Raw genomic sequence first — 26053 nt, forward strand, 5'->3', positions numbered from 1 at the left:
CCTCGGCGGAAGTCTGGGAGGTCAGCTAGGAACTGGAAATGCTGGGGAACCCAGCCCCAGACCACCCACTCGCTGCTTCCATTAGCTCCGGCTGGGCCTATGGGGCCTTGGTCCTAGGCCCCGCTTTGCTGAGGGGAAACCGAGGCCCAGAAGAGTAGGGTGAGCTTAGCGTTCAGGAACAAGGGCCAGCCAGGGTCAGACACAATAGTCTCCCAGCTCCAGGTGCGCCCCAGGAGACCCCTTCCTGCTCTCCTTGTAAACAGAGAAACTGCCTGGCTGGGCTGGGTGGGGGGGGGGGGCTGTGGGGCACCATCTCCCCAGGGACCCCTGCCCTGGGTGGCAGCTGGAAAGGCTGAGTGGCCCCTGGATCTGGGGAAGGGGCTGGGGCTGTCGGTCCTGGCTGCAGGGTAAGGACCACGCGGGTGGGAGTCCTGTGCCTTCCTCCTTGTGGCTCTGGGTCACGGGGAGAGGACCAGTCCAGACAGTCTGGGTAGGAGACCATGGGCCGTGGGAGGAAAGGACAGAGGCCTGGGGGGATGAGTGTGCACTTACACATGTGCAGGCACACGTGTGTACACTTGGGGTGTGCATGTGAGTACATGTGAGCACCGATGGGTCTGGGGGCCCTGCGGGGGAAGGGGCGGTGAAGGGCGTGTGGGGGCAGCGAGGACTAGGGCTCGGAGGCCTCTGGGCCTGAAATTGCAAGTGAACAGAGCCCCTGCCTTCTTCCCCACAGTGGGGGGGGGGTGGGGGGAAGGGTGAAACAGGGGCGTGAGGACGCCGTGAAGACGGAGTGATCAGGGCAACTGCCCAGGGCTAGGGCCACCAGGACGTTGGGTAGAGGGGTAAGGGACCATCGGGAAGTTCGAGGCAGACTGTGGGAGGGTGAGCCCTTCCTGAGTGGGGTGGGGACCCCAGGAGCGGGGAAGCAGGTGTTGTGGTGGTCTTTCGGAGGGACGCTCACTCCCGCTTGGTCTCTCCCGGGGCCCGGCCTAGAAGGGTGGGCTCTCCTCCGGGAGCCCAGGGAGGGCTCAACACCCATCAGCCAGCCACCTGGCATGGGCCGCCTGCAGGGGGCAGGGTGGGCAACCTGGCACAGTGCCAACCAGGTCCATCCAGGACTCTAGGCGTGGGTCTGGCACACCCAGGCAGCTGTCACCATGAGGGTGTCCAGGGAGGCCCCCACACGCCCTCTTAGCCACTAGGCTGGCTTGAAGGATGAAGTCAGGGGCACAGAGGGTGGGTATCCCTTTAGTTCACCGCGCGGGAGGAGGGGAGGAGGCGAAGACCCTCGGAGAACAAGCCGGGTTCTGGACCTGGGGTCCCCACTCTCCCCTGGGGCAGGACCACCCTCCGGGACACCCCACCAAACACGTCCTGGCCCCAAGGCTCCGTGTTTCCTGGTGGGGTGGGGCCCCGGGGCAGTAGGTCCACACCTGACCGTTTTGAGCACTTTGTTTAATGGGTCTTTGAGCATTTTTCTCTTTTCTAGAAAAAATGCAGAGTCTCTGAGAAGACTGGAGGCGGCAGCAGCAGCAGGTTTCTGCATCTCCAAGGCGAGCTTAACAGAACCATCGTTTTCATTTTTTCCCAGTTATAGAACAAGACGTGGCTATTACGGAAACCGTGAGCAGCACAGAGAAGAAACCGCCGTGTGCCGCCCCGAGGCGGTCCCCGGTCACCATGTTGGGTCCAGGCATCACTTGGCCTCCGTGCTCAGCACCAGTGCTTTCCTGGGTGCCCACGGTGGGGGGGGGGGGGTCCCCGAGACTCGGGCGGTCTGCAGGCAGCCTCGGGCCTCACACGGGGACGCTCGCTGTCCGGCAAGTTCTCTTCCTAAATGTTCATTTGTGCTTTCATTTCTAGGCAACTCTAGCCCATCACAACTGGTCTAACTGGCTGCTTGCAGTTATCTAAAGCTTTGATCTAAATTTGATAGTTTAACTTTATAAGGTAGTTTTATGAAAGCAGATTGTTCAACAATGTGTTCTGATCGTCAGTTCACATTTCCACACCTTTTGTGCATCCCTGGGTGTTTTTTTCCCTAAAAATGTTTTTTAAGGGGTATCTGGGTGGCTCAGTCGGTTGAGCGTCCGATTCTCAGTTTCGGCTCAGGTCATGATCTCAGGGTCATGAGTTCGAGCCCTGCCGTGGAGCTCTGCACTGACAGCGGGGAGCCTGCTTGGGATTCTCTGTCTCCCTCTCTCTCTCTCTCTGCCCCTCCCCCTCTCAAGCAAGTGCACCTGTGCTCTCCTTCTCAAAACAAATAAACTTAAAAGTCTTTTTTAAGTGTTACAAAATACTTAACACTGCAAAAAAGCTGTGCTTAAATGCTATGAAGGGCACGCATGCAACCACTTTCCAGCTTAGAAACACAACCTGAGGAGCTCGTGCAACGTCTGAACCTCCCAAGCGAGCCCTGCACTTTGGGGTTCTCATTCAGCCTGAGAACAGCTTTATGACCTTTTAGTAAAAGCACCCACTCACTTTCCCTGTTTTCTGGAATTCTGAATGTGCTTCATCAGTGATGCTGAGGACATTTGTGCTAACATTTCCTTCGGAGCCGGGCCTGCTGGCTCCCTGAAGACAGCTCAGACCTTTGCTGCTGCTTCCCAGGCCTTGTCCAATCAGGGGCATCCAGGTGTCTCTCAGCCCCCAGGCCCTAACACACTGTGGTCACAAGGACGCTGACAGAATGCTGAGCCTCTTGCCCGCAGGCTATAGGTCGTGAGCCCCCTGACCCCGGTTCTCCGGGGCCTCCGACCCTCTGCTCCCCTGTGTGAACCACCAACGCCCACATTTTCTTCATAGTCTTAGTGGGCTTCCCTGGCCACCCCCTCTGCAATGCCCCTGTTTTGATTATTTCCTGGTCCCTGCTCTGTTTCTGGTTGGTACCCCCGCCTTCCTGCCTGCAGCCCCCTCTGCCGCTGGAGGACCAGAGCCACAAGGGTGCGGGTGGAGGGCTTGGACTGGAACAGGGCCAGCAGGGAGAGGGTTTTTGCAGGAAAAAGGAGCTTGTGCAGCCCTGTGCTCCCCCCCACCCCGCCCTGTCCAGGCGTGTCTCCCACAGCACCCTGTCCAGTGCCTCCCCAGCCTCTGGCACTCACTCAAAAAACACATCTGGGAAGGAACCCTGTGTTCAAGAGGATGAGAAAGTTGGATTCATTGTTTCAAAATTTATGAAAATATACACTCGTGAGCAGGCAGAAGGCAGCCCGTGGGCAGGGGGCTCCCCTGGAGTGCAGGCCATGCAGTCTGTGGGGGTATCTGTCCACACGGGGGCTCCCACCACCCGCTCCACCGACCTCCTTCAGGCATCGGCGACCTCTCCTCCCCGGTCTCTGGCTGACGTGGGAAGGCGATGGGAAGGCCAGGCATGCAGGCCAACAAAGCCCAGAGCTGCAGGTGTTGACAAACCCTACCAGCCTATGGCCCATTTTTAAGCGTCAACAAGGCATGATTTCCACACTGACCACATGGGGGCACCCCTGGGCCGGCCCATGGGGGCTGGGAGTGGGGCAGTGCAGGTGGCGGGGCACCCCGCCCGGTGGAACCTGCACTTCCCCATTGTACGAATGAGGAAGTGGGCTGGGGAAACTCAAGCCACCCCCGATGTTCCCCGATCTTGGCTGACGCCAGGCAGGGGCGGGTCAGTGCCGCGCAGTGACGCCCGGCTGCACACTCAGCCGGTGGGTTTCTGACCGTCAGTTCCCACGTACACCTCTGTGCATCCTAGGCTTTTCCCTTTAAGAGTGTTAACAGTTACAGAAACCCATGGGGGAGGGGAAGGAAAGAAAAAAAAAAAAAGAGGTTAGAGTGGGAGAGAGCCAAAGCATAGGAGACTGTTAAAAACTGAGAACAAACTGAGGGTTGATGGGGGGTGGGAGGGAGGGGAGGGTGGGTGATGGGTATTGAGGAGGGCACCTTTTGGGATGAGCACTGGGTGTTGTATGGAAACCAATCTGACAATAAATTTCATATATTGAAAAAAAAAAAAAGAGTGTTAACAGTTACGAAATATTTCACACACGCAGAAAGACCTGCCAAACGAATCTCCGCCCTCCCGCGGTCCACCTCCTGCTGTCCAGGCTGGGGGCGCCCAGTGGCACTCCTTTTAAACTTCTTGTTCGTTCTCAGATGACTCTTTATGGTGTGCACGGCTTGTCCAGGACAGAGCTGGAGTGACCTAAATCTCTCAACTAGGAATGCTGGGAGCCCGTGGCCAGACCCTGGGTCTGCGTGTGCGGGACTCCAGGGCTGGTGAGGGGAGCGGCTCAGCCGGACCGCCTCCGGGCCCAGAACCCGCTGCCCCGGGAGGTGCTGTGGGAGGGGACCTGACCCGAGAGGGGACGCGCCAGAGGTTCTGCACTCAGACCACCGAAGCCCCCTTGCCCTGCGTCATCTTTGGACACAGAGATGAAGGCGTTTGTTAGCTTGGATCCCTTCTCTCGAGCACTCACTTGGTTCTAGCACTTTCCGTGTCAGGTGCATCTGACCTGACACAGGAATAACTGGAAGGATTGGTATCTGATGGCGTCTGGGCCTCGAGGAGGCCACCTGCGCACGTGGGGGCGTGGACGGTTCTCTGCTCTCTGCTTCAGCAGTGAAACCGTGAACTAGACACAGAGCAGCTGCGGGGGGGGCTGACCTGGCTTCCAATTTTGTCCTAAATTTACCCCAGGCTCCGTCCTTTCTAGGGCTACATGGGAAACGGCACCTGGCTGGTGTCACTCACGCATGATGTTTATCATACAGCCTGTTTCGTCATCAAGGCGTCACGGCCAGGCTTTCCACACGGGTCCTTGGAGTTGCGGCTCATCCAGGCCGTTGCCTTGAGCCACGGCGAGCAGCCGGCGGTGAGGCCACAGGTCACCTCCGCTTCCTGGTGGGGCTGCAGACCCAGGCGGGAGCCCACAGCCCAGCCATGCGCGACAGCCGCGTCCCATCTTGCTGGCCCTCTGCGGCAGCCCCCGAGGTGTGTGTGCCCGTATCCAACCGGCAGCTCAGACCCCAGGTCCTGAGAGCCCTGTAGTCCCCTGGGGAGTACCCTGTGGCCTGGGTGCAGGCCTCCAGAACTGGGATGGGGACCCTCAGAGGGAATTGTGGCACTGTGCTAGGGTCCTACCTCCCCACAGAAGGATCCAGAAGCCTCTTGGGGCTATGTTGTGCTGGCCTGACCATGAGGTTGCTCTAGGGGCCCGGGGAAACAGAATGGGGTGGGGGGACCCACAGCGGCACCCTCATGTTTCACTTGTCATCAGCTTTGCGCAGGCCCTAAGGGAGCCCCCAACTCTGCAGCCTGTGGCACCTCCCATCACCTCCAGCACCTGCACCCCCAGCCACAAGCTCACCGGGGAGGGCCTGAGCGGGCACAGGTGGTCTGCTCTCTGCAGGGGCTCCACCCCCACCCCACCTCCAGACCTGGGGGCCCACGTGGAGTGCCTTGGACGACACCCCAACCCCACAGAAGAGACGCAAGCTGGTCACAGGAAGTCCTGTGACATCACAGCCACCCAAGATCATGGGTGCTGCCGAACCAGAGGGAGCCCCCAAGGGTGCCCTCACTGGAGCTCCAGTTTGGGGGTCTTTGCTGGGGAAGGGCTTCCCATACATGGTAGCCCAGGATCCAACACAGGCTGGAGGGGCGAGTGGGAACCCGAGGGCCTGGCTTCACAGCTTCCCCCATCACTGTCCGGCCCAGGCCTGAGTCAGCTCCAACCACGGCGAGGAACTCAGAACCTACTGCCGGAACCCGTCAACCTGTCCACTAGGTCTGCCGTCCGGGGTGTACGTGGTGGGGAAAGGGTGTCCCTCCAGGAGCTGGGCTAAGCCAGAGGGTGGCTTTGGGCCCTTGCACCAGAGATCTGGCCCGATGTGCCCCTGGGAACCCGGACCCTCACCTCGGGTGGTTCAGCCTGTGCTGGTGGCACAAGGCTGAGCTGCTCCTTCAGCCAGGGTGGGGCCCTCACCCCCCACCCAGAGGTCTCCCTGCCTTGTGCCCCCCTGGCCCCTGGTCAGCCCCCTGCCTCTCCCCTCAGCCGTGGGGCTGACCCTCTCGAGGCTGCAGCCGAGGTCCAGCCCACAAGCCCATCTGCAGGCCAGCAAGCTGGGCCTGTGTTTGGGGTCCTCATCTGCAAGCGGCCCCCACCTCCAGGCACCAGATGCTCAGGGCCCACTCCCAGGTCCCTGCGGGGGACAGGTTCCCGTCAGGGCAAAACCGTCACCTCCAGCCACGCTCCCCCGGCTCCAATCTCCGTCTCGAGCCCTTGGGGCCACCTCTACCGGTGAGCATGTGGGTGTGACCAGGCACACACACAGCCCTGCTTCATCAAAGGACCAGCCTCATGAGTGAGCACGTGTCCGCACACGTCTGGGCCCTGGAGCACATCGGCAGTCCCCCCGCTGTCCCCCCGAAGCAGCAGAGTGCAGAAGCACCCCCCGACACACACACATCCTGGCTCCCGCAGGGGCCCGGGCAGGAGCAGGCCTGGGGTCTAAAGCCACCTGGGCCTGTCCTGACTCAGGCTCCAGGCCATGGGAGCCCCCATCTCTGGGCAGATTTTCTGGCTCCTGCCGGACACCAGGAACAAGCAAGTGACATCTGTAGCCCAGATGCCCACAAGTGGTGGGGTCTGGACCCTTGAGCAGAAGCCCCCCCCCCCCAACTGAGCTGTGAACGCCCCCACACTGAGGTCTAGGAGCCTTACTACTTGAGGCCTGGACCCCCCAAACCCTCGTGCTCCAGGGGCAGGCTGCACGGGAGACCTCCGAGACTGCCACTCCCAGGCCCTTCTGGCAGCAGAGGGCTCTTCCAGAATGGCTCCCCTCCTGGATGTATGCCCCCCAACCCCTCACTGCCCCAGCCCACCTTGGGGCCCTGGTTGCTGGCCAAGACCACTTGACCCAGGAGTCTCCACGTGCCTCCTGGCTGGGGAGCAAATCCTTGGCCTCAGTTGTGCTTCTAAGCAGTTTAGCCCCAGTTCTCTCGACAGTAGCCTCGGACCCACCCTCTGAGCCTGAAGCCCTGACCCGTGCGTGCTTCAGTGGCTTCAGAGGCCAAGAGACATGCTGTCTGACTCAGGGAGGCATGGGCTGTCTGACTCAGGGCTCTGCTGACTCTCAAACCCTGGAGGTGGTTTGTGGCTTTGACGCAGCTTCCTGAGTCCCCGAAGGGGCTCGGGACCCAGAAGCCGGCGGGACAATGCAACCCCCTGCCTGTCCCCTCCAGCGTACTGCCCCGAAGTCCCTGACCCAGGGACAGGGCCCCACGTGCAGGAAGAGGGTCTATCCCATGGGGAGAAGGCCACGGCGATGCTGGGTCAAGTTCCAGCTCCATCCTGACCCCCAAACTCTCCCAAGCAAAGTGCAGGAACCGGTCAGTCCATCTGGGGGTCTCTGCAAGGCACCCCGACCCAGCGCCTGCACAGCAGCTCGGATGGCCCTTCCCGACACATAGAATCTTCCATGAGACTTGGGTTTGGCTGACACAGGATGTTGCTGGCTGGCCCAGCCACCCCCCTCCCCTGCCACTACACCAACGCAACACCCTACAGACCGGAACTTTCTGTGCTCACAGACACAATGAGGACAGGACACCTCAGGGGCTCAAGGGAACGAGACCAGGTCTTCATATCCAAACAGGTCTCTGGGGTGGGCTGGAACCCCCGGCCTCCACTGCGTGGATGTCCACACACCAAGGCCCCCTGAAGCACTCTGTACATGGGTGTCCCCGCTCTGCGCCTGCTGGACAGCGCACAGCCACAAGCAGAAGGACCCCTGGTCTGGGGGAGTTCTGTGTGGGCCCGAGTCCAAGGTCTAGTGGACTTGGGAGGGGTGGCCCCTCGAGCCTCTCGGAGGAGCCTTTCTCCGCTGCCACTCTTGGTCACTGGGGCTCGCCCCCGGCTCTCGTCAGCTCTCCAATCCGCTGGTCCTTCAGCTTTACCAGGTGCTCCAGCCTGACCACCTTCATCTGCAAAATCTTCAGGAAAGCACACGTCTCCGAAAGCAGCACGCTGGGTGCCAGAGCTGCGTGGCCAAGCGTTCGGGGCTCCCAGCAGTAGCACAGCGTGAGGGAGGGCGGGACGTGAGAAGAAGGGGGGTGGTTATGGGAGGGGCTGGTTTTCCTGCCTCACCCTTTCTGGAGCACTCCTGGCTCCCGGCTGGCCAGAGCTGGCAAGGCCTCTTGGAGCCCCCCAGCCTGTCCCCTCTGCAAACGGAAAAGCCTTGCCTGGTCCCCTGGCAGGTTTTCAGAGCATGCTTGCGGAATTAATGTTGACTGAATGCATGCACTGCATCTGGGGAGCGTGTGCAACGTTTATTTCTACAAGTTAATAGCCAGGGGCGCCTGAGGGGCTCCGCCGGCTGAGCTCTGCCTTCAGCTCAGGTCATGATCTCACGGTTCATAAGTTCGAGCCCCACGTGGGGCTCACTGCTGTCAGCGCAGAGCCCGCTTTGGATCCTGTGTCCTGCCCCCCTCTCCTTGTGCTCTCTCTCTCTCTCAAAAATAAATAAATAAATAAATAAATAAATAAATAAATAAATAAATGAATGAATAAATAAATAAATAAATGTTAAGAGCCTAAGGGTGACTGGCTGGCTCACTCAGAAGAACAGGTGACTCTTGATCTCAGGTTCATGAGTTCGAGCCCCACACTGGGTGCAGAGTTACTTAAATAAATAAAACTTAAAAAATAAATAAGTTGAAAAAACAAGAAATAGCCAAGCAAACGTTCTTGGGCGCGTGTTCGTGCAGGAGGAAGCACCAGGCTCCACACCCCCTCCCTAGGCTGTCCTGCCTGGGGTGCCCTCCCGAGCCACGTCACAGACCTTCCCTGCTGGAAGCACAGACCCTGCCCGAGCAGCCCAGAAAAAGGAAATAGCTGGACGTGAAAAACCGTGTCTGCCCCCAAACTCCAAAGTGAGGTCAACGGCGTGACAGCCCATGCCCCAACTAAGGACAGATGGCTCCGGCCGGTCAAGGCGGGCAGCTGGCGTCTCAGCCGACGAGTCCCTTCCCTGCTCGCTGGACAGCGTGGGCCAGCACGCCGCGGCACGCCATCATCCCCTGCAGCCGGCTACGGTGGCCCCACGCCGACACCAGGCCACACGCTGACCAGCGCAGTCCACTGTGACGGACGTCCTGCTCCAGCTGACACGGGGGGCTCCTGCCGGCCCCGCAGCTGCTGCTCCCAGGACCCCCCGCACCCCCCGCCCCGAGTCTACTCTCTCTCACGGGGACAGCGTCCGACCGTGCCGAGTGCGGCCACCTTCCCTCCAGGCGCCCTACAGTGCAGCAGTCAGGATCCACCGTGCCACGGGTGTGGGCACGAGGGTGACCTCACCGCGGCAGCAGCTCCATTTCTGCTTATCACTTCCCTCTCTGCTGCCCTTTGGCAAACTCAAACCGCACGATGATATCACCTTCCTGCTTCCTCAAGAAAACAGCTCATCGACATTTGGGCATCCGCTAGGGAACTGCGCTGTCTTCACAATTCTTGACAGCCCCTTTCACGCTGAGACCCGACTGGGGTGGCCTGCACACCTCCCACCAGCCCTGCACTGACTCAGCCCTACTACCCGACTCAGTGCCCCCAGACCCTGGGCCTGCGATCCAGCACTTCTGGGTGGTGGCGCCTGTGACTGTCCACAAAGCCCCTGTGGGCTCCGAGGGCTGGTAACCGGCAGGGCTGGGCGGCAAGTCATAGGGGGCTGGAGGTCCACCATACCCCTCTGCGCTTCTGGGTATGTTTGGAACGTTCCATAATTAAGCTGTTTTCTAGACAATAAAACTAAATGCACGCTCTCCCAGCACTGCCAAACTTCATACTGAGTCCAAGTTTCAAGAAGGCGGGGGTGGGGGGCAGCACCTCCCCATAACGGTTACAACCAGTCCCTCCCCTTCCTGGGGGGTATCTGGGCATCTGGGGCACCCAGGTCACTGTACCTTGACCATCTCCTGCAGGAGGGCCAGTGCCTGCTCCTTTTCCTCCAGTAGTTGCTGCACTCTGGAGTCCAGGTGCCCCCAGGGTCCACCAGCTGGGTCCCAACTAGAAGGCAAACACCCAGCCTTTAACCCACAGGCTGGGGGGGTGGGGGGTGGGGTAAAGGTGGAACAGCAGACGGGTCAAGAGACAGGGGCCTACCCCGTGCACACACAGCGGCCTGTTTTCTCTGGAGTCCTCGGACTCTGTGGGGTCTTCGCACTGGAGGGCGCCATGGGGCCCGGCAAGCCTAAGGGGTAAGCAGATGTTTATCTGGGGTCCGCCCCCCTTCCCCCAGAAGATCCTGCCCCATGGCAGCACGTGGGGTGGGGGCAGGGCACGGAGCCCCAGAGGGCACCATGCAGGCACGGTCTGGCCTAGTTCAGCCAGATGCAGCCTGGATGTCCCTGAACGGCACGGCACCTGCGTGGGGTGTAGACAGGCCTGCGGGCCCCCCTTGGGAAGCTGCAGCCTGGGGGGCGTTGGGAGCAAGGATGCCCCTGCCCTCCCGGAGTGTGAACTCATCTCTGACGCAGCCCTTCGTGGAAGGCTCTGATGGGCCTCAGTTCTCCAAATCTGGGGATGTGGAATACTACCAGTGTGCGGAGAGGCGGTGAGCTCTGCCCGTGGTCTGTCAGCAATCCCGCCAGAGGGTCCTGGGCCCTGCAAACATTTTAAAGGTCATATGGTAAGGGCAGGCCGAGGAGAGGCTGACCTTGTTCAGACCGGGGGTCGGGGGTGGCAAACGGGAGTGGAGAGAGCCCGGGCTGGGCTGGCCTGGGCGGGAAAGATTCTGCACAGGGAGTTATCATGGCCCTGGTGGGTGAGGCTGGGAGGCCTGAGGGCTCCAGAGGGTTGCAGGTATCTGCGGTCCGCAGGCCAGGGCCGTGGGGACCAGGGCCTTCATCACCACCTGGTTCCTGATTTTACTATCGTGACAGATAACTGGGTCACATCCCAGCACGACAAACACAGCAGGGTCAGAGACCATACAAAGGTACCAACACGTACGGCCGGGTCAAGCAGGTACTGGTGGGCAGCACCATCCGTCACTTTTTCTCTCAGTGCACACAAGATGGGCTCGATGGCTCCGGGCGTGTTGGCCACCACCTTTCGGATATCCGTCTCTGAGACCCACAAACGCAGCTTGTGAAAGACTTTCCTGCGAAGGAAGCGGGGCCACAGCCCTCAGGGTTGCACCTGTAGGGCCAGGCGGGGGGTCTGGCTTTCCTTGGAGGGGAGAGGCTGGGACTGGAGCCCCTTCTTGCCCTGCACCCAGAGGAGCCCAGCAGCCATCTTGCCCCCAGCTGTCCCCTCTGGGACCAGAGCAGTCAGGCCAGGGGTGTCCCAGCCTGGGCCTCGCAGCAGGGCTGGCCTTCTGGGCTGAGTGCCCCCTGGCCCTGCGAGGAGGTCCTGCTGGTTCCCCTCCAAGGTGCTCAGAATTGGGACTTGACACACACTGCTAGAGCCACTGACCTCTTGTGTCCCTGGAGTTGAGCAGTGGCCTCTCCCTGCCTCCCCATCCCAGCACAATCTGCCCAGGTCTCAGCCCTGTGCTCCCTCTAGCCCTCCGGGCTCCGAGCCAGGTCTGAGCCACGTGGTGGCCTTGGCCTCCAGAGTCCCTCCAGAGTCTCCGGGGAAGCCTGAGCTCCCCTCCCCATCCAGCCTCAGGGGCTAAGGGACTCTGCAGCCTGCTCCCCACTGCACCCCTAGGTCACCCACACCTCACTCTGCTCTCATTTTCTCAGGGTCCTGGTCCTTCATATCACTCGTTACAACTGATGCTAGTTACATCTCCTTATTTATCTGTCTCCCCACTGTACTGCCAGCCCCATGGAGACAGGGGCCCATTCACTTCAGTGTCTCCAGTGCCTGGAGCAGAGCCGGCCGTCCACCCGCAATTTCTGCGGAGTCAGGAAGTGAGAGGTGTGGTCAGCAGGAGCCTGACTGACGCCCTGCTGAGTGGCTCTCAAGCTGACTGGTGCCGGCCAAGTCCTCTTGGGCGGAAGCCCCTGGGAGTCTGTGCTGATGGGGAGACCCCAGGGGACAGGGGGACACACACGGACAGGGAAACAGCCCAAGAGCTTGTCCCAGAGCCCAGGAGGGTAGGGGAGAGGCCGCCCACCCAGGCCAGCCTTGAGGGGAGGGCCCTCGCAGAGCAGGGGCTCCGACGCGACAGGCAGGGAGGCGGGAAGCCTGCCTGTTGAGGATGCTCCAGTTGCTGAGTTTCTGGTCAGTGTTGCAGGTGGGGACATAGTTATGCAGGTCCACGAGCCGGGGGCGGAAGTGCTTCACGATCTCTGCCAGCATCACTGGAGGGGGCAGGGGGTGCAAGGTGGGCTGGCCTGGCGAGCTTAGCGCCCCTCCTTTCCTTACACATCCGTCTCCCATGGCAGGAGAACCGGGGAGGGCCCTCGACCTGGGGGAGCGGTCACAGGGGCCTCCGGAGCAGGGTGTGGGTGCCCCAGGGGGGCGGGCTAGGAGCCGGCCTGAGGTCGGAGGAGCTGCTGGAGGGAACCCTGAGGCTGCCCGCATCCTCCCCCAGGAATGCTGAAAGGCGAGGGGACCTCCCCCCAAAAGGCGGCCCCTCTCGGCCACATTCATCCTCCTCCAGGGGCCGGCAGTGCAGCCGTCCTGCCCCTCCATTCCACGGCGCCCGTCACGCCCCCCGCTCTGGTGTCTTCCTTCCTTTCGGGGAGCCTGCTGACGGCCGGCCAGGCACCCCCCTAAGCCCCCTGCCCGCACCCCCGGCGGTCCCCGGCTTCTCCCCGGCCCTCACCGCCGTCGCTGAAGTCCCGGGCCAGGTGGCGCTTGGGACGGCTGAGCGGGAGCCCGTCCAGCCAGGCGCAGAGGCCGCGGAGGTCGCCGGGCGGCAGCGGCGGTGGCGAGGCCCGCGGGGTCGGCCCCGCTGCGCCCAGCATGGCTGCGGGACCGGCTGTTGGGGCGGTTGCCGGGAGACGGCGCCCAGGGGGGGCCTGGGGCCGGAAGGGGAGGGCCGTGGGGGGGGTCGCCAGCCACGCCCCCCGGCCGGTACCCTGGGGGCGGCGGACTTCCGGCTAAAGTCTGGGTGGGAGAAAAGGTAGGATTTTGGCGTTTTTTTTCCAGTGTTCATTTTATTTTAACAAGCACAGGGCCCTTACGTGTTATCAGTTGAATTCCACGTTATTGAGCACACACTCTTTCATCGATTTAATAAGAATCTCGCGTCATTGAGAACTCGATCAATAACTGTCATAAAATACACACTTTTCATTGCGGTGTCGGTTGCAGGCGCGCCAGGGGCCTCCAGAGCAGCAGCGGGGGCCGCAGGTGCCTCTCGGGGTCCCGGCCCTGCCAACTCTGTTGGCACTTCTCACAGCGGACCCGGCCCCTCCGAGGGCGGAGGGCAGTGAGCCCGGAGGTGGGGGTGGGGGGAGCGCGAGGATCCGGGCAGGGGGCACGGCGGGCGGGGTGGGGGTGGGGGTGGAGAGCGAGTCCGGCCCAGTTAGCAGTTCTCACAGCGACCCGGCCCCTGGGACAGAGAGCGGGGCAGGCCCGGTCCCTTCAACATGAAGGACATCTGCCCCGCTGCGGCGGGGGCCTGGCACCCGAGTCACCTTCTCTGCACCGGTGGCTTCAGAGCAGCCTTGGGACCGACTACGCCCTGGGAGGAGGAAAAAGAACCGATGCCGAAATCCACCAGCTTCGCCAGGAGCACAACTTAATCTCACTTCCTTTCACATTTCTTAAGATGCAGGTCTCGGCTCATGCAACATGCAGTGGCTCTGGTGCAGTGACAGCAGTGAGGGCCGCAAGCCATAAGACCGACAGCTGACGTCTTGTAGCCGTTAGACTTTCTCACTTGTACTAACAGGAAGAAAAGGCAGACTCGCAGCCGGTAGGAGTGGTGGTCAGGGAAAAGCCCGCCCTCTGACCGAGTATAAAGTGGGTGTTATATCTACGGCCCCTAACTTTTCCTTTCCTCGGACAGGGACAGTGTCGGGACAGTGTCAGGGCAGTGCGGTGGGGGAGAGGCTCACCCTGCTACCCAGAGCCCTGGGTGTGAGAGGCTCACCTGTGGTGGCGGTCCAGGATGGGCTCCTCCAGCCCCAGGCTTGACCGGTGGCATCGGGGGTGGGAAGATCGGCTTGACAACCTGGAGGACACAGCAGACGGTGGACACCATCTGACAGCCCCTTGGTGCAAAGCTCCCCAGGTCTGCCCTGCTCCTGTGCACCTTGCAGAGTGCCCCCAACCCGTGGCTGCCACCGTGGGCAGCATGAAGCCCAAACGTGGCAGAACCCCATTCCTGGGCCCATCACCACCTCCCCCTCTCTCTCGACATCCCTGCCCCCACCCCTCCCAGCCCAGTGTTTCCCAAGAAAAGCTCTTAAATTGCCAGAAAGTGGGTCTTGGGAAGTTCAAAAGCCAAGAATTCACTAAAACTTGCATCTGTGTGCTGGTCAGGTTCAGGAGGAGGCCTGGGGAGGTAGGGGTGGGCACTGGTCACCCATCCCCAGGGGAGACCCTGGGTGTGCCGTTCCCAATCACCACTCCTTGGCCAGAAACCTTTCTGTCCCAACTGCCCCCGTTTTCCTGTCAAAGTCCCTCCTGAGGCTATTTTTGCAGCTTTACTCTAAGTCTAAAGTTAGTTTAAAAAGTTACAAAGAGAAAGAATCTCCATCAAGCAAACGCCACAGTAATGGTTGCTGCTGGCAGGCCCACGGACAGACACAGACACGGGGGTCACAGTGGAAGGAGTAATCGACTATGTATCTCAGAGCATCTCCAGACGTCAGCTCCAAAGGGACGCCAAGGGCTTTACGCAGAGAAACCGCAGACACTGGCCACGGAGCCCCTGCCACCAGCGAGGGGCACAGGTGTAGCTGGGGGAGGCTCTCACCTGCTTGGACTTCAGTTCAGGGAGGGGCTTGGCAGGCGGAGCAGGTCTGAGCTGGTGGGAAGGAGGGGCAGCGATCAGACTAGGCCCGAGCTCGCCTACCTAGGCCCCAGGTCTAGCACTCGTGCTGTCCCTCCGGGCTGGGCCATCAGCCCTCCTGAGATCCCTGCCCACCAAATCCAGTCCCCAGATGGCCTGGCTGCTCGGGCCCACCGCTGCTCACCTGGTCTGGGGGCGGCCAGGTGTACACAGGAACTGTGGAGGGGGGTTTGGACGTGGCGGCTGGAGGCTGGAGGGAACGGACAGGTAGCCTGGGTCTCACAGGAGGGCTCCTGCCTCCAGCTGCGCTCCCAGCGCAGGACCCAAGGTTCCCGCCCCTCCCAGAGGAAGAATAAAGTGTGCGTGGAGGGCTCTCCCTCACCCCGCTGCTCAGCAAGGCCTGAGCCCGGCTGGGCCTCCCATGCTCCCTTTCCTCAGCCTTGTAGGGGGCTCGGAGGAGGTGGACAGCAACGGAGGGGATCTGGGCCTTAACACCTTCTGACTGACCGTGCAGAGGCCAAGAGTCTCAGGTTCAAGTTCAAGCTCCAGTTCTGTCACTGGCTCACGTAGGTTCTCAGACTGCAGGCCCTAAAGCCTGCCTCTGCTCTGCGGGCCAGCTCTAAGCCCTGTTGTGAGGGATGGGGTGGCCTCCAAAGCCCATCGGGGACAGTGGGATGCAATGCTTACAGCAGGGGGCGGCTGCTTGGGGGTCGCCCTGGGGACCGCGGGCCTGGCGGGCTGGCTGGGGTGGTGGGGGGGGCCCGGAGCCCCACCCTTGGCTGGCACACCGCGCCCCTCGTGGAACAGGGGGTTGGAGAGCCCAATGGCGGTCTTGGGTGCTGCAGTCCTGGGGAGAAAGCAAGACTGGTCAGTGTGTCCTGGCCTCAGGGTCTGACCCAGGGACCCAGGGGCTCCTGGCGTGTCCTGCACCCAGCAAAGTGGGGTGAGGTCCCACGGCAGCTCGGACCCTGGCTGGTACGGGCCGGCTTCTGCAAGCCCACGTCATCCCACGTGTTCCGGTGCCAGCAGAGGTTGAGGGGTTGTGTGGGGGGACAGAGGGGCAGACCATCCACCTGTCACCAAAGGTCATCACCTGTTCCCCCCACCCAGTGAGAGGCAGAGGCCCCAAAGCCCTCTCCGGGAAGGGCTATGTTTCTTCTTCCTCAAACAGCAGCGGGCATTTCCCAACTGTGAGCAGAAGGTCTCCCTGCACATGACAACGTGTGTGTTGCAACCCCAGAGCAGGCTCACCCCCAAGGGTTGCGGCCCCAGGCCTTTCGGTAGATGACTGCACCTGCCAGGAGGGCCAGAGCCACCAGGAGCACCACAGGCACCAGCACGACCATCAGGAGGCTCCTGGACCCTGGAGGGGTGCACAAGGCCAGATGTCAAGAGGGTAGTGAGGGCTGGGAGGGCCAGTGAGCCCAGAACCCTGGGACCCTCCCTAGAGCCCAGGGCCTGTCTGAGGACCCTCAGCACAGAGACCCAGTACATTACAACAGCACTCCAGGCTCTCAGATGATGAGTTGGAGGGCTTAGTGGTAGCTGGCCCCGGGCCCACAGTGACATGAGCCAGGTCTGGCCAGGTCCTGGAGGGGGTGGTGCTGTGGCCGGCTACACGCACAGTGGTTGCTGCAGAGGAAGACACGGTGGCAGTGGGGGCCCACAGACTCAGAAGGGGGCTGAGGACCCGGCAAAGGGGCTAGCGCTTCCTGTCACTGCTCCTGTGCCCTCCCTCTAGGATGGGCCTCTCGTCTGTCTCACTGGGGCCCAGGTGGCCACACAGGCCCAGAAAGCGTGGGGTTGAATCTAACAATGCCCGGAGGGACCTGTGGGCACATGGTGTCCTTGTCAGCCCTGCCCATGTGGTCTGGACCCCGTCAGGTTGTACAGACGTGCGGGCCCCAAGGCGGCCGGACGTACCTGTGTGCACGGAGGGCAGCAGCTCTGTGCAGTGGGGTGGTGCCCAGCCCGGGTGGCACTGGCACTCCTCCTTGTGGTTGCACACCTGGGGGTGAGTGGGGGTCAGGGCCAGGCCTCAGGCCCAGGAGGGGCTCTGCCGCGGCCCCCACTGATGGAGGACAGGCCGAGCTCACCCACGAGCTGCCACGACCAAGGCCGAGGGAACATGCTGACAACAGAGGAGGGCCCTGCTTCCCAGCACCGCAGGCGCGGGAGGCGCAGGCCGGGCAGCTTCTTGTGGGCTGTTCTCGGGGCCCACCCCCAGGCCTCCCTGAGACGGGAGCCCCCGAGGGGGGCGCTCCAGCCCCTTGTTTCAAGCTCTGGGTCCCGGCATCACCACACAGGTTACTGAGAGCTGACCACAGTAGCCACATTCCACAGCGGGTCATTTCAACCACAAGCAGCCCACAGGTTCCCCAGCACGACTGCCCTGGGCCTCAGTGCTCACATGGGACGCCCAGATCCCCACCAGCTCAGTCCCTCGGCTGCTGTTCAGCCCCCGGGCGCTGGCCCTGTCCCCTGTTCACCCGGGCTCATCTTGAGCACCGCCTACCAGTCTCCTTCAGCCCCAAAAGGCAGGTGGCGGGATGTCCCGTGGACTCACGTACCCCATGGTTGTTGCACTGGGCGGAGCAGTTTCTGGACCTGTAAACTTGCAGGTGCTCGCAGCGTCCTTTCCAGCAAATCTGGAGGGCAGGGAGTGTCTCCTCGGGCAGCCATTCTAGGGCTGCTTCAAGCCCCTGTACCCCAACTTCTAACGTCAGCTGACGCTGCCCCACAGCCTGCCCGGTGAGCTTTGGGGGAGATTGGCTGTGGTCCCGGCATCCAGGCTTGGTGTATATGCCCTCTGCCAGCTGGCCGGCCAGCCCACCAGGGCCAGAGGACTGGCCCCACCCTTCTAGGGGTGCGGTGGGTGCCTTGGGGGGACTTGCCCAAGAGAAAGGTGAACAAACCACACGAACAAAGGACAGAGTCCCTGCGCACAGTCCTCGGGTCACACACAAGTTTAGGACCTGTGGGTCTAGCAGCCTGACTGCCATGTGGGACACGTCCAGGCTCACAGCCCTCAAAATCCCCTAAAAGCTGCAGCCAGCTGATGTGCCCTCCAGCAAACGGGGTCGGGGGGCTCTGGGCGCTCACCCTCTCCTCGCCACACTTGGTGCCTTCAGGCACTGGCTCGTAGCCAACGCCTTCCTCCAGGACGAGGGCCTGGCAAGCAGCCGAGGAGGAGGTGAGGGTGCAGGAGCTCTGCTCTGGGGGTTTCTGTCCCCCCTCACAGTACAGGACGCCACATTTGTTGACCCTGTGCAAGAGGAACATGCATGCTCTGCTGGGTCTCCTGTCTGGTGCGTGCTGACCGCACCCCCCTTAGGAGGACCGGGGGAGCTGCGGGAAACGAGGTCCAGAACCCTTGGACAGGCTGTGGGGTCCACTGATGGGTACTCCAGCGAAAGGCAGGCTGGGCCCCCCGGAGAACCCCCTGACTCGGTCCCCGGGCAGCCCTGCTCACAGGGACATCCTGTGGTCCCGGACCCAGGGCAGTCAGGCTACAACCGCTCACCTGCTGGGGCCAAGGGGGATCCCGCCCTTACAGTCGGGCGAGATGCTGTAGGTGTAGCATCTTTCCACGGCAACCCGTGAGCCTGTGGGGGCAGGAGGAGGTCAGTCCTCCCGCTCAGGACCCGCGGCCGCCCGTGGGCCTGGGGTCCCCTGCCTCACCTGGCCCCCACAGGTCCTGGCACCTCTGGGCCAGCGTGGGGCAGGCTCCGTTGTAGCAGTAGCCCCCCGGGCAGGGTGTGCCGTTCTCCTGGAAGGCGTCCTCTGGGCACCCCGGCTGCCGGCCGTCACAGTGCTCGTCAAGGTCACACGCGTCCTTTGGGTGACGGCACAGCTCACCGGCGGGTGTCACCTGCCCGGAAGAGCAGAGCTCACCTGGGGAACACAGGCCCGCAGACAGACCCGTGCCTCCCGCGCTGGCAGGCAGGTACCCGGGGCCCTTCCCGCCCGCTGACCTGCGGGCACAGCCGGGCTGGAGCAGGAGGTGTCGCACTCACCCTGCACTCCCGGCAGCAGGCGCCCTGTGCACACTCGGCCCCGTGGGCCAGCTGGCAGGTGGTGGCGTTACAGCAGGGGTTCCGACAGTCCTGGAGGGCAGGCAGGGCCGGACACAGCAAAGGTCAGAGCGGGCTCCAGGTGGACCCCAGGACCCCCTCCCCAGCAGCCCCTGCGGGTGGTGACGGGTGTCAGCCAACAGGAGCGTTTTCTGCCGTGTGGCTGTGGCGCGCAGGGCACCTGGTGGGTCAGGCGTGGACGCCCCCGCTTGCAGGACGGAGACGGGGGCCTGTGTACCTGGGGTGGGCCGCAGTCACACTGCTCCCCACGTTCCACGAACCAGTTCCCACACACGGGGTCGCCCACCAGCCGGCCAGGGTCTGGGGCGTTGTCCAGGCAGCCCGTCCGGGGCTTCTCCACGAACAGCTCCAGGTCGGCACGGCTGCACTGGCTGAACATTCTGGGGAACTTGACGCTGGGGGAGGGGGGTGACTCTGTCAGGGGGTGCAGGTGGGGGGCACTGGGACACCCCGCTCCGCAGGCAGACCTGGGCCTCACCCGATGCTGGCCGCCATGACGCAGCCGCCACCTTCCCGCGGCACGGGACAGTAGCAGCCTTGAATGTTCTCGTCATGGGCCATGCCCAGGTTGTGGCCCATCTCGTGGGCCATGGTGGACGCCACACCGATGGGGTTCTGGTGGTGGTCCTACAGGGAGAGGCTGTGCTGGCTGGTGCTGCCTGCACCACCCCCACCCCCACCCGCGCCCCACCCCCACTGCCCCAGGTAAGGCTGGGTGCTGGGCGCGGCCTCCTGCCAACCACGCTTCTCAAAGCTCCAACCCATCCTCCAGGGGAGGTGGCCATCCAGGTGTTCCAGCCCATGTGGATGGCTCGGGGACGAGCATGTGGACCTAGGTCCCCGGGGCTCCCCTTCACGCACTCCGCTCCAGCTCTGAACCGGGCTCCCCACCCAGAAGCCAGCAAGCCTAGGCCAGATTCCCTGCACACCTGGTTCACAGCCCCTGAGCCCCGGGAGCACATGGACGACACCTTGGCCAGTCCCACGGTGGTCCCGGTGAAGTCGACCCCGCTGGAAACAAGAGGCGTGCGTGGACGTGGATGCCCTGAAAGCCGCCTCCCTCCCGCGTGCCCCTCGTTCTCACACAGCCCTCCCTGGCTGCAAGGGCCCAGCTCTCTGCGTCCACGGCCCACATACGTGATCAGCTGCGCGTTGTCGTGCTGGTAACGCCCCGCCAGTTTCTGCGCCCGCCAGGTGAGGAAGTTCTCCAGCGTGGTGTCGGCTTGGGAGCTCACGTGAATCCCGTCCCTGTGGTTCCAGATCTCCAGGCCCACCAGGACCACACGGACATTGAGCTCCTGATAAAGCTTCGGGCAGAGAACCCCTTGGTCAAGCTCAGGGACAGCAAGGGCCAAAGACACAGAGGCCACTCCCTGCTCACCTAGCCCACGGTCCCACCTGCTGGCCGTGCCCCCCCCATCTCTACAACCAGGGTTTCTACTGAGCTGGGAGGGAGCGGCCCCCACCTTGTCCACATGGTTCACCACCTCCAGCACCCGCCTGCGTACAGCCTCTCTGCTCCCCAACAGCTGGAACTGAAGGACGGCAGACCGTCAGGTGCACGCAGCCCGCTGGCCTGCCCCCGCCCCCGCCCCCGCCCCCGCGCCCCACCCCGCACTACCTCTGTACTGTCCGTGACCACGTACAGCTCCACGTAGCGGGTTTCCCGGGGCAGCAGCCAGTTCTGGGGGCACAAGAAGCTGGTGAGCCGCCCCAGCCACCGCCCTGCCGACCGAGGCCCAGTCTTCACATACCGACCCTGTCCCAGGGACCTGGAGCTGGCACCGGCCCCCTGCTCACTCCTGGGGGGACCGTCCAGGAGGCTCCAGTGCAGACTAGAGCTATCTCTGCAGCTGCCGGTGGAGCCAGGTCCAGGCCCACTGGCCAAGGGGACGGCTCGGAGACACCCTGACTATGGGGATGGTGGACAGAACCCCCACTCAGCTTCAGCTGACCACACTGCAGTCTAGGGGACGCACAGCCCCAGCAGACGGGAGATGATGAAGCTGGTGGGGGGGGGGGGCACCCGCTCACCCGGGGCCTGAAGGCTGCTGAGATCCGAGGCCCCAAGGCCTTCTCCAAGCTGGAATCGCTGACCCCGCAGGTCCCGGCCTTCTGCTGCAGGTGCTCTGCCTGGTACAGCGCATGCCGCCCCTCTTCACTGGCCCCATCCAGGGGCTCAATCAGGTGGACAGTCGAGCCAGCCCGGAAAAAGCCCCTGAGGGCAGAAGGAAGCCAGCAGGTTCCAAATTAGCACATCCCCCCCACCCCATGCCCATCTGGGGAGGACAAACCCTTGCAGGACAGAAGGCCTCCTTCTGGTGCCCGAGGACACAGGCCCCCCAGGGAAGTGGTACACTGGGGACAGCACCCACAGCCCTAGGAGAGCTGCATAGCTTAGGGGACCCGTGACTTCTAACAGGACAGACACCCGTGTGCAGAAAGGCTGCCATGTGAAGCCCCGCTTTCCTTGGCCTCGGTTTACCTCCTTGGGGCATGTGGGGGAGGGCTGAGGCACTGATGTGCTGACACCCCCCTCCCCGGGTGTGCAATGCCCACCCACCTGAGGCCGGCACAGGTGCTGAGGCTGGCGGCAGAATGCTCGTGCCCCTCCACGTGGCCCTGGTAGAAGCAGTGATCCTGCGGGAGATGGGAGGGTAAGTGGTGCACAGCCCTGTGCTCCCTCTGCCCACCACCGTCCTTGGGGGGCGCCGCCCAGGGGCCTGTACCTGCCTCTGTAGCTGCTCCGTCACTTGGGAGCCGTTGGCCGTGCTGTAGGTCTCCGTGTAGCCCGAGCCCACCAGCTCCCTGGAAAAGAGCCACCAGGTGCTGGGGGCATGTGTGGGACCGGCGTGGGCGTGCTGAGACCCTGCAGGCCCGGCCTCCACTTACCTGTTCTTCCGCAAGTGCAGGGTGAAGTTGTGCCCTTGGGCCCCAAGGACATAGCTCACACTGTCCGGGTACCGGTCCTGAGGCAGGGGAGAGGGAGGGGTCCAGGGTGAGGGGTGTACCCCACCTCAAACCTGGGGGCAGTGGAGCTCGGCTGGGTGGGGATGCTGCCCAAGTCCGGAGTACTCTGAAACCTGAAAGACCCTCAGAGGAGGCCTCGGGGTCATTCAGAGTCAGGCCGGTATTAGGAGGTTGGGGCTCTAGATCTCATTTTCCCCATCGGTCCACACAAGGGTAATGACTGGGATCCCATTCCCCGGGAAGCAGGGGGAGGGGAGACAGAGACATGACCCTGCCAGGCTGCCCTTAGAACCACTGCAGCAGAGGAGGTGGGGGCAGGGCCCATGAGGGGGCACCCCAGGGGAGAGCCCCGGCGGCTGACCTCGCTGACCTTGGAACCGCCCCCAGGGTGGGATGAGGGCCCGGGGTGGAGGAAGGCTTTTCCCAGATACTGAGGTCAGGAGAGGGCGGTCTCCACACTCACAGGCACACCCACGTGGATTTTAAGAATGCCCCCAGGCAGCCTTGGGGAACCCCAGGCCAGCCCCAGATGCCTCACAAAGGTGTGTCACCATAAACACGCCTCTGGTGAGCCATCCCCTCTAGCCTAGGAGAGATTTGAGGATCCAGCCCTTGAGTGAAACTGGGGCGTGGCCAGGGCCAGCAGGGTTCCTGAAAGGCACCCCCACCCACTAGAGGGCAGGGCGAGGCAGGAAGTAGGAAGGTGAGGCCTGGGGGTGGAGGCAGTCCAGGAGGCCCAGGAGGGCTGTGAGCCCTCTCAGAAGCTCACCTGGCCCTCAGCCCCACAGGCTGCCTCTTCATAACTGGCTGGGCCCACTGGGAACTACAGGAGGGACCCCAGGCCAGCTTCCCTGGCTGAAACTTACCGAGTGGGAGGGCAGGGCTCGGCGAGCACGGGGTTGTGGCAGACGTTGGGGCCACACCACCTCGTACTGCTCCACATGGGGCAGGGGGACACTGGGGGCGGCCACTGTGGGAGAGAAGGGGGTCAGCAGGCCTGTGGTGGGTCTGTATCTCTGCCTCTGGGGGAGTCCTCTAGCAGCGCAGGGACCAGAGATTTGGAGACCCAGTTCTGCTGCCCAAGGACCAGGTGTCAGGTTCTGGGTTCAGAGGCCACAGGACCCTGCCCTGGCTGCCAGGACAGCTCCTCCCTCAGAGCCCAGGGCTGACCTAGACGTCCCCTCCCCTCCCTTGGGTCCAAGGGCGCACAAGGGCCCTCCTTGCCATCTCAATGTCTCCCATAATTGCGCCTAACTGGAGAGCCCACTGGCCTGCCTGGCAGGCCGTTCACCCAGCCCAAATCTAGAAGCTCCCAGGTATCCGACAACAAACAGCCCAGGGAGTGGGGGTGAGGCCCAGAATTGGAGCACCAGCACACCCTTTTCTGTGTCTCTCTCAAAGTGTTAGGCCAAGTGTTTCCATAAGCGTTATCTCGCAAACCTCCTGAAGAAAGGGGCCCTGCCTGCCAGAGAAATGACCCCCTCCAGCCTGGGGGGCTGGGACACCACCACACCCCAGCCCAGAAAGCGCCCAGAAAGCTCCCAGGAGCAGCCGTGAGGGCTGGGGCCAGTAGCACACTTGGCTTCTCCCCCCACCAGAGGTGGGTCCCCTGTGGGGGGGCGGGGTAGACTACCACCTATACCCAGCCCCAGGCCATTGCTCCTCGGTCCTCCCTTCCTTGCCACGCTGGGGAGTCCAGGTGGGAGTGGGCACTCACCCCAAGGCCCCGGGGTGGGTAGGCCATGGGGTTCTCCACCTTCCCCTGAATCCTTGGCGGGACCAGCGCTGGCGGGACCAGCGCTGGCGGGACCAGCGCTGGCGGGACCAGCGCTGGCGGGACCAGCGCTGGCGGGACCAGCGCTGGCGGGACCAGCGCTGGCGGGACCAGCGCTGGCGGGACCAGCGCTGGCGGGACCAGCGCTGGCGGGACCAGCGCTGGCGGGACCAGCGCTGGCGGGACCAGCGCTGGCGACACGCCCTAAGCTACTTCTCCCTGGTTCCCTTTTGAAGTTTCTGCCTGTCACCTGAGGGCTCTGAGCTGAGGGCTCCCTTCCAAGCGCCCAACCGCTGGGTCTGTTCCAGAGCTCGGCGGGGTGCAGACGGCCAGGGGACAGCCCCTCGCCTTGGGGACAGCCCCTCGCCCTGGCACTCACCTTGCAGCCACAGAGCGAACAGCGGGAGTCCGAGGCGGCGCATGGGGGACGCACACAGGCGTCCGGGGCGGGAACAGGGAGCGTACAGGGGGTCGGGGGTCCGGGGTCCGGGGTCCAGGGTCCAGGTCCAGGACACAGCGCGAACTGGGGACAGCCCCGCGCTCGAAACTCGGTCTGGCCGCCGCGCTCTATGCTGGAAGGGCCCTCCCCCGCCCCGGAGCCCAGCCCCCGGCCCGCAGCCTATCGGCCCCTCTGACGGCCGGAGGGGCGGGGCTTGGGCCTCCGCGGGGGGAGGCCCCCGTCCCCCGCCCGGACGGCGTCTACTCCTGGGCCCCAGGTGTCCACGAGGAGGGGGGCTCCCGAACGGCCTCTGGTGTCCACAAGGAGGAACGTCGTAAACGTGGACGGCACTAACGAAGGGGGCCGCGAACGGGCCAAGCCGGGCCCCCCCTTGCAAGTCTGCACCCTCCAGGGGGCAGGTGAGGAGCCCAGGCTCGTCCTGCAGCCTGGCGGCGGCTTGAGTAAGGCTCAGAGGTTGGGGGGTGCTCAGGTGCGGATGTGCCCTCGGACTTCCTGGAGAACAGAAGCCCACACGGGACCCAGTACCGCTTCCTGCCCTGCCGGCCCCCACGCTGACCTGGCCCCCCGGGCGGGCAGGCGCGGGGCGGAGGGAGGGCGGTCCCTGTCATCTGCCGCTAATCCAAGAGGGTTTGCCCTCAGCTCAGTGGCCCTGGAGCCACGTTCTGGACAGGCTTCCTGAAATGGTGCACATCAGTGCAAGTCCAAACCTTGGGCGAGGGTGTGGTGCCCCAGGCAGTCCCAGACCAGAGGTCAAAATTTCACAGCCCAGTAGTTCCCCCAAAGCAAATGGAAAGAAAAGGAAAAGCAGCAAGGGGTTGGCGGGCTTTGAGGCATCTTGGGCAGAGGTGGCGGCGGGGCCCGTGCCCCCGCGAGCAGAGCAAGACACAGAGACGGTCTGGGGTCTGGACGTGTGGGTTCCGTCCCTGTGCTCACACACAGCTCGATCAGGGAGGCTCGTGAGCCCCCCTTCCCAGTGAGCTCACTTCTCTTCCTTAGCTGTGCAATTATTTGGGAACAAAAATTAACAGGCAACAGTCCCTGTAAAGGCAAAACCCAGAGCTGTCGCAGACGCACTCGCTCCTCGGCCAGCAGACCAGACCACCCATGTGCAGCCAGACCAGCAGGGGTCTGCTCCTCCTCCGACACAGGACCCCCCTCCCCTCCCCCGCTGCCGCCAAGGCTCCTCTTGTCCCACCCTCACCACTGGCAACCCTAGGGTGTAGCGGGCAAGCCTGTTGCCCAGAGCCCAGGACGGGGACACAAAGTTTCCGGGTCTCAGGGCAGGGCACGAGGGCGGCAAGCCCAGGGCCAGTGGGCTCCTCAGCTCGGTAAGAGGTTAGCACGACACCAGGGCTCTGGTAACACTGGCGGCAGATAAGCGTATTTGCCACTGCACACACAGCGGCCTGGACAAGAAAGACGTCTGTGGCTTGTGAGTTGGACCCCCTCCATGGTGCCTGTTCTTCAAGGCAGCAGCCGGACTGAGTGCCCACCACCCTGCCTCCAGGAGCCTGCTTCCGGCCCCTTCCACCTGCCCCCCAAGACCCCCTGCAGCAGGCAGGCAGAGCCGAGTCTGGACAGCAACACAGGGCATTTGGCGGGTGGGCAGCATGGCTAGAGTGGGGAGCAGTGGGGTGGGGGTCACAGCTGTGCCACCCAGGGCCGAACCCGCCCTATGGGTTCCACTCTGCACTTCAGCGGGTGCTCCTCAGGACTCCCCCACCCTCCTGCCCAGTCCTGCGGCAGGACAAGGACCGTGCTGCCCCCTGGTGCCCAGAGCCCAGCCTTGCTGATTGCCGGGACACCAGGTGTGCCCACCTGGACACCAGGCTTGGATTTCGTCCCTGCGAGACCTTG

General features: G+C 63.1%; 2 protein-coding genes across 6 annotated transcripts; both read right to left on the bottom strand.

Annotated features, from left to right (window-relative positions):
* Positions 1–7605: 7605 nt before the first annotated feature.
* LOC122201947 (sperm flagellar protein 1-like) lies at positions 7606–12946 on the bottom strand. Its single transcript, XM_042907995.1, has 7 exons — positions 12760–12946; positions 12181–12292; positions 10992–11142; positions 10577–10643; positions 10143–10230; positions 9944–10046; positions 7606–7978 (listed from the first exon to the last, which is right to left on the bottom strand). The coding sequence occupies exons 1-7, from the start codon at positions 12899–12901 to the stop codon at positions 7883–7885; spliced, it is 759 nt and encodes a 252-aa protein (XP_042763929.1). The 5' UTR covers positions 12902–12946; the 3' UTR covers positions 7606–7882.
* A 127-nt stretch (positions 12947–13073) lies between these two features.
* ADAM8 (ADAM metallopeptidase domain 8) lies at positions 13074–24365 on the bottom strand. Of its 5 annotated transcripts, none has more exons than XM_042907992.1 (25): positions 24116–24365; positions 22829–22932; positions 21885–21961; positions 21722–21800; positions 21556–21632; positions 21027–21210; positions 20614–20676; positions 20459–20527; positions 20130–20299; positions 19922–20003; positions 19471–19619; positions 19210–19387; positions 18873–19004; positions 18580–18769; positions 18422–18503; positions 18001–18163; positions 17469–17546; positions 16822–16906; positions 16396–16530; positions 16150–16261; positions 15586–15745; positions 15083–15148; positions 14863–14913; positions 14035–14115; positions 13074–13826 (listed from the first exon to the last, which is right to left on the bottom strand). In XM_042907992.1, exons 1-25 carry the CDS (start codon positions 24156–24158, stop codon positions 13818–13820), a joined length of 2619 nt encoding a protein of 872 aa, XP_042763926.1. In that variant the 5' UTR covers positions 24159–24365; the 3' UTR covers positions 13074–13817. The 5 variants fall into 5 exon arrangements, with proteins under 5 accessions (XP_042763926.1, XP_042763924.1, XP_042763925.1 ...); XM_042907990.1 differs by having other exon boundaries at positions 13074–13623; positions 24116–24364; XM_042907991.1 differs by having other exon boundaries at positions 13074–13623; positions 18915–19004; positions 24116–24362.
* Between the last annotated feature and the right edge of the window lie 1688 nt (positions 24366–26053).

This window comes from Panthera leo, chromosome D2 (genome assembly GCF_018350215.1).
Source record: "Panthera leo isolate Ple1 chromosome D2, P.leo_Ple1_pat1.1, whole genome shotgun sequence".
NCBI lineage: Eukaryota > Metazoa > Chordata > Mammalia > Carnivora > Felidae > Panthera > Panthera leo.